Genomic DNA, 6989 nt, shown 5'->3' with positions numbered 1-6989 from the left:
TGTTTTTTTGTTTTTATTTTTTGGTACTAGCCACTAGGCTTTTTTATTTTTATTTTTTTAATAGATAGAGTAACCACTAGGCTTGATCAACAATAAAAGGAGGATGATGATTGTCAACTTCAATGTTTCTTCATCAATTAAAGTACAAACTATTCATCATCACAAACCTTTTGCTTAAAGCAAAACCAGTTATGATGAGAAAGTAAATATAAGATTATGAAATCTATGCAAACTTTAAGTAATGTATTGGGACCCCATTAACCCTAATTTTTCAATAAACTCGGAATCCTCAAAAATAATGGGTGTTACTTAAAAATGGTCCTTATTGTTAAAATTTTTAAAAAATGACAATTTGAAGCATTGAAATGGATTGATTCTCTGTAAAAAAACTGACAAGGATGGATGAGAATTTGATTTGATAATTTGAATAATCAAAATTAATTAGTGAATATTTTACTATTCAATTATTATCCAAGTTGATATACATATATATAATGATACTTAATCAACTAAAATCAAATATAAATTAATAATAAAAAACGTTTATTATCCACCCAAGTTGTTGCGGTTCCACGTGGTAGCGCAAAAAGATATCAAGAAACGACAGCTGTAATGTATGTGGGACCCATTTATTTATTTTATAGTACTGAAACTGAAAGGAATATATTCTGAAAGGAAAAACTCTGGTTGAGTTTGTTTGGTTTTGAGAAACTCAAACTGAGCATGTTCTACTTTTATCACTTATCACAATTTTTTTCCTTCTATCTTCACGGGCGGATTCTTTTCCTCTTTCCGTTTCTTAGAAACTCTGTCACACACATGGCCTTTTTTTTTTTTTAAGTAACTTTTCTTCGTCTTTTAAATTGAATTTCTCTGCTGATATTTTCTGCAAACTGTTTTGTTAAATTCTAAATGGGTTTCTCTCAAAAGGAGGAGCATTAAAAAAAATCCCAACCAACCATATAGAAATGCATTGTAGATTAGTAGTGGAGGAGACTTGCAAGTTGCAAGTGACCTCAAATTACTGGCCGCCTCTTGTGGTTGAGTGAGGAAATCACTGGGAGCCGTTGGCTGTCTGTTGGTTGGGTTTTTGTTTTTCCAAGGAGAAATCTCAGAGATTTTGAAAAAGAGAAATGGAGCCCGGAAATCAATACAAGTCTATGGAGAGAGCTGTTTCACAGAAGGCACTGCAAATGGGTAGCTCATTTCCATGCCAAATTTGTGTGGTGGGTTTTCTCTGTGGAGTCTGCCTCACCTATTTCTTTCTGGCTGCTCTTACTTCGTTGGGCTCTTTTGGGTTTGGTCCTATTCCATTCTCAGTTTTTTCAGCGGCCAATTCAACTTCGACTTCAGAAAAATTGGGTAAATTAGTCCTACATTTCCTGCTAATTGTTGATTCTGCCCTCATGCATGTGGCACTGTGACATACCCATGTGTGATTTCTTCTCAGTTTGTGCTTATGATGGACTTTGACTGGTTTTCTGCTGCTGCAACTCACTGATTACTGTTGAATTCAAATAAGTTTGTTAATTTCTTCTTCAAAAAGAAGCATGAAAGACCTTTTCATCACTATGAGGAACTCTGAATTTAGAACTCTGTCCATTATGTTGGAAAACTTCATGTTCTCACATATTTTGTTGCCAAAAGTTTAACAAAAAGTTGAATGATTTATGAACGGATATTTGAGATTTAGTCAAAATTGGGAGAAATTCTATGATAAGAAGGAATATATGAATAATTGAAGTGTCTGGGCTAATGCTAATGCTAATGCTTTGGGCAAATTAATCCTACTCTTACTCTGTTTTTTTTTATTTTTTTTATTTTTTATGCTTCTGTTAGTCTTATTCATGTGGCAATGCAACATACCCATGTGTGATTTATTCTCATTTCATGCTTACGGTGAACTTTTGACTGGTTTTCTGCTCCCCAACTCACTGACTTCTGTTGAATTCACATCAATTGTTGATTTCTCTTTCCAAAAAAATGCATGGAAGATCCCTCTATAGAGGAACTCTGAATTTAAAACTCTGTCCCTATTTTTGAGATTTTGCAAAATTTGAAGAAAATTGTGTATAAGAAAGAACAGATGAATAATTGAAGTGTTTTGGGGCTAAAAATAATGCTAATGCTTTGGTCTTATGCCAAAGAGTGTTTTAATACATTTAACTGGAGATATTGTTATGACTACAGATTGCAAATTTCAAGTAAAAGAAAGAGAGAGATGGGCTGAATTGCAAAGAAGTAATAGAGAGACTGATGATGAGAGAGTTTCATTATTACATTCTGCTTGGAGTGCATTGCTTCCTGAATCTGCCGATGAAGAAAGTAAGTTCTTGCAAAGTGTTGGCCTGAGCAAATCCATTCTGCCCAACGCTCCTCATTTGGAAAACTGCAAATTGAGTGCTCAGATGAATAAGCATCTCGATCAGTATGCTGAGAACAAGAGTTTCCCTACCTGGACATCCTGGAAGGGATTGTTAAACATGTATCCGGCATCTGCAAATCAATCGAGTTATTTTAGGCAGCAAGATATTTCAGAAGGTGCCTATCCTCCATGGGTATGTTTCTATGTTGACACAATCCAAGCCTGATGCATTGCAGTAGAAACCTAACCTTGCGTGCTTATGTGTGATTTTACTTGTCAGCCTATAGTACACATACCAAATCAGAGTATCTGTGCCCACATGCAATTTTTTTTTTCTTTTCGATTGTTCGATGGGGACGGGTATTCTAACCACTGCCCTTAGGCTGGGTAGTGAGGAACGTGGATCACTTGAACTAGTGCTCGTAGTGCTTGCATTTCCTTATGCATATAGTAGTACTATACAAAGTAATTCTTGCGATTGCTCAAACAATACTATAAGCAAATCTTGCCTTTTGCTATGACTTGCTGTTATTATTACCAGCTTTATGCACACGAATTCTGTTGTATCATTCCACGTACCATCTGAATGTATATATATCATTTCATAATTGAATATACCATCTGCGAGGGAGCTATACTTATGTCACTGTTAATACAAACTTCTTGCATACTAATACAAATTTCTATGGAACTCATATACTGTTTTGAACTTTGTGACGGAAGTGCTATAAAATGCTTAATATTATATTGGGAATGACCTGTCTGGAATCATTTTGAAAAAAAGGAAATATTCTTTAGTACATAATCATTTCATTGTCTTTCCTCACTAATACATGAGCTTTTGCAGGTCACTGGATCGGATGAAGACAATTATCCCTTTACAAGGAAAGCGCAGCGTGACATATGGATTCATCAGCATCCATTAAACTGCAGGGCTCCTAGTGTAAAATTCCTAGTTTCTGACTGGGAGAGATTACCCGGATTTGGCATTGGTGCTCAGTTTGCAGGGATGAGTGGCCTTCTTGCTATTGCAATTAATGAAAAGAGGGTACTTGTTACCAACTACTATAATCGGGCTGACCATGATGGTTGTAAGGGTATGGAAACTAATAATTTTCTTGCAGTTAATGTTGAAATTGATCTCTGTTGGATTCTAATATTTACTTTGTAATTGTTGTTGGGCTATGACGTTGTGTCAGAAAAACCTCTGTGATAACCTTTTACCCATGAAATGGCATCATCTACGAATTCAGTGAGACATGTACATGCTCTACTCTAGAAAACTTGTTCTTATTGAAAACTTGCTTATATTGAATGAACATGGACCCTAAAATCCTATATAAACCGTTAACATTTTGAAGACTTCTGGTCATGGCTTATCAGCTTTATCAACATTTAATAGTAACCAGTTAGCTAATTCGCCACAATTAGTTAACATCTCTGTCACTATGATATTAAAACTTCATTTGCTCTGGTCTAGATGCAAGCGTCTGTGGGGAATAGCTGTTTTTAGATATTATATCACCATCATTTCTGATGAAGACAGGCAGGCTTTTTCTTTATAGATTCTTAACATATTAAAACTTCATTCCCAACTTAATGTTGGCATATATAATATATAATACTAAAAGAATAATATATTCTGGCATATATGCAAGTTAAGGCTGCTGTGAGGAAGAACTGATTTTAGATATTATTTGGCCATCATTACTGATAACCACAATATGGTTTAATACATGCTCATTGTGTGTTATCTGCTTTATTAATACTTACAACCGACTACTTGTAGCTTTTTCACCACCATTAGTCTATCAATATGATACTAAGAAAATTATTTTCTCTTGCCTAAATGCAAGTTAAGGGCCCCTGTTTAGAAAAAATCAGAATTAACTTGGCTATTGTTATTGATAAACACAATATGCTTTTGTATAGGTTCTTCACATTCCAGCTGGTCTTGCTACTTCTTCCCAGAAACTTCTCAAGAGTGCCGAGATCATGCAATTGAGCTAATGTCCAGTAAAGAAGCTTGGGAAAAGGGTATCATAACTGGAAAAGACAACTATAAATCAAAGGAAATCTGGGCTGGCCGGAGTCCTAGGCAAGCGATTTCAGTAATCTCTACCTATTATTCTATTGTAGTTTATTCATTGAGTTCATCACCATTTCAGATCTCAAGTAGTTTATGTGAATTTATATAATCCAGGGTTTGGGGTGACCCGTGGAGTTACTTGCAGCCAACAACAGAAATAAATGGTAGTTTGCTGGCCTATCATCGTAAAATGGATCGACGGTGGTGGAGAGCGCAGGTATGACTTATCTCTCGTCTGGAAATTAGAGATTACTTCATTTTTTCAATTATTTTGTACGAATGGTATCATCCAGGTCCATATTCCTTTACCGAAAGTAGCATTCTAAATGCTAATTTCTCAGTGGGGGAAGGAAAACTTGAAGTTTTGAATCTTTATGAGTTTTCAATGAACACCATCCTGTAAATGATATATGATACAACTCCTTGCCACTTCGTTTCTCCTACGAAAAAAAGGAAAAGTAACACAATCCCCTTCAACTTGAATGCAATAGGATATTAGGGGAAAATGATTCGTTCGAAAATTTACTGCTGGTATTTTGAGCTACAATATAGTGAGTTCTGCATTTACTGTTGGTTCAACTTAAATGTACTTTCTCGTAAATATGGCACTTGATGCCCTCTGTTTCAATTTTATCTAACCTTGGCTCTCATATACTGTTTATTCTTTATAAAGCTCCTTTTATGTTATAAATGCTTACATGCGTAATTCAGTGAAGCTTGTATGGGACTTGCACTTGTACTTCCTATATATAATATCATCTTTTTCATTTTCTCAGGCAATACGCTACTTAATGAGATTTAAAACTGAATATACATGTGGCTTGTTAAATGTTGCTCGCCACACTGCATTTGGAAAGGAAGCTGCAAAAATGGTTCTCAAAACTCTCGATCGAGATTGGCCAAAGGTTTGTCGTGCCTTTCTTATTTGCAGCAGAATTAAAGAAAACAAAGAACATACAAATTTTTATTTCGACCCAATGGGAGTGTCACTCACGCACATTTGGCGGAACCGGATTTTATCTGTATCAGTTAGTTCCTTAGTCATGAGGTGAATATTACATTTTCTCATAGGACCTCTGCTTTGACAGGAAGCCACAAACAAGCCCATGTCAGATATTGAAAAGTACGTCTGGTCAAACCACGGCCCATTGATCCCCAGACCATTACTTAGCGTGCACGTAAGAATGGGAGACAAGGCATGTGAGATGAAGGTGGTTGAATTTGATGAATACATGCAGCTCGCTGAACGCTTGAGGAACCGGTTTCCGCATCTTAACAGCATTTGGCTCTCTACTGAAATGCAGGTCAGAATACTTTATACAATTTCTTGTTTATTCTGTTTATATTTTCTCCTGCATTTTTGTTAAGATGATATATTCTTTTATATATAGGAAGTTATCGATAAATCAAGACGTTACCAGCATTGGAACTTTTACTACACGAACGTGACACGACAAATCGGAAACGCAACAATGGCTGTGTACGAGACAAGTCTTGGAAGGAAAACCAGCACAAATTATCCCCTTGTTAATTTTTTGATGGCAGTGGAATCAGATTTTTTCATTGGAGCATTGGGTTCTACATGGTGTTTTCTTATAGATGGCATGAGGAACACAGGAGGAAAAGTAATGGCTGGTTACTTGAGTGTTAACAAAGATCGGTTTTGGTAGGCCATTATAAGATTTATCCTTAATTAGCCAGCACATCTTGTCCTTGTATATGGGTTGTTTCTTGTACATAAAATGAATGGTGATTGAAACTTACTATCAAAATCAAGAACTTGTAGACTATATTTATCTAGATGTTTATAGGTTGTGTTTCAAGTCCAAAGCCAATTGAGAATGAATCTCATGCATGTGCATATGAAATCCTAGTGTTTGATCTTCTATGCAATCCATACTCTCAGCAATTTCTTTGGAACAAGCAACGGGTCAAGTGCAATTACTAGCTTTCTTCACAATACATGATCAATTACACTTTAAGATGTTGACCTAATTTTCAAGAAAAGGATGTTACTATCTGTAGGCGGTTGTCAGTTTAGGTGACACGTCTGTTGTGGGTGTAGGCGGTTGTCAGTTTAGGTAACAAGTCTGTTGTGGGCGGCAGGCGTGACATAAGCTGGTATGATGTTTGATATTTCATGATGTCTTATGGGTATATGGGTATCTTGATGGATGTTAGATTGAATGATGTCTTATGGGTATCACACTGCATGACATCTGGGATGGGTGGCTGGTGGGCCTTGACCTTGATGAACTTGCAAAGTTACATAAAAGTATTGGGGTTGAGCCAATGTTTTCAAGGTTAGTGGGCTAAGGGCCATAATCTTGTATTGATTTGTACTATAAACTTAAGGGAAATTTTATCTACACACCACAAAAATACTATCTTTACATCATTTTTTGAACATGATAAGTTTACATTAAAAAATTATAAATCTACACACAAAATTATAATGAAAAGACGACTATACCCTTGATTTGTAAAATATTAAAATTTTTATTGTTAAGTTTACACACATATTGTCTTTCTAAA

The 6989-nt window shown here is 35.6% G+C and overlaps 1 protein-coding gene across 1 annotated transcript; it reads left to right on the top strand.

The window, feature by feature from the left end:
- The first annotated feature begins 701 nt into the window (after positions 1 to 701).
- LOC120008959 lies at positions 702 to 6244 on the top strand. Its single transcript, XM_038859366.1, has 8 exons — positions 702 to 1362; positions 2191 to 2558; positions 3213 to 3462; positions 4298 to 4463; positions 4569 to 4671; positions 5231 to 5359; positions 5543 to 5758; positions 5846 to 6244. The coding sequence occupies exons 1-8, from the start codon at positions 1134 to 1136 to the stop codon at positions 6122 to 6124; spliced, it is 1740 nt and encodes a 579-aa protein (XP_038715294.1). The 5' UTR covers positions 702 to 1133; the 3' UTR covers positions 6125 to 6244.
- The last annotated feature ends 745 nt before the right edge of the window (positions 6245 to 6989 follow it).

This window comes from Tripterygium wilfordii, chromosome 11 (assembly GCF_013401445.1).
Source record: "Tripterygium wilfordii isolate XIE 37 chromosome 11, ASM1340144v1, whole genome shotgun sequence".
NCBI classification, from domain to species: Eukaryota; Viridiplantae; Streptophyta; class Magnoliopsida; order Celastrales; family Celastraceae; genus Tripterygium; species Tripterygium wilfordii.
Note: the sequence above shows the minus strand (reverse complement) of the source record. Positions and strands in the feature narration are given on the sequence as shown.

Bases quoted from the DNA above. Each gene is read 5' to 3' on its own strand.
- LOC120008959 (XM_038859366.1), top strand. From the start codon at position 1,134: ATGGAGCCCGGAAATCAATACAAGTCTATGGAGAGAGCTGTTTCACAG. The intron at 4,672-5,230 runs GTATGACTTATC...TCATTTTCTCAG, and splicing joins GACGGTGGTGGAGAGCGCAG to GCAATACGCTACTTAATGAG. The intron at 5,759-5,845 runs GTCAGAATACTT...TTTTATATATAG, and splicing joins GGCTCTCTACTGAAATGCAG to GAAGTTATCGATAAATCAAG.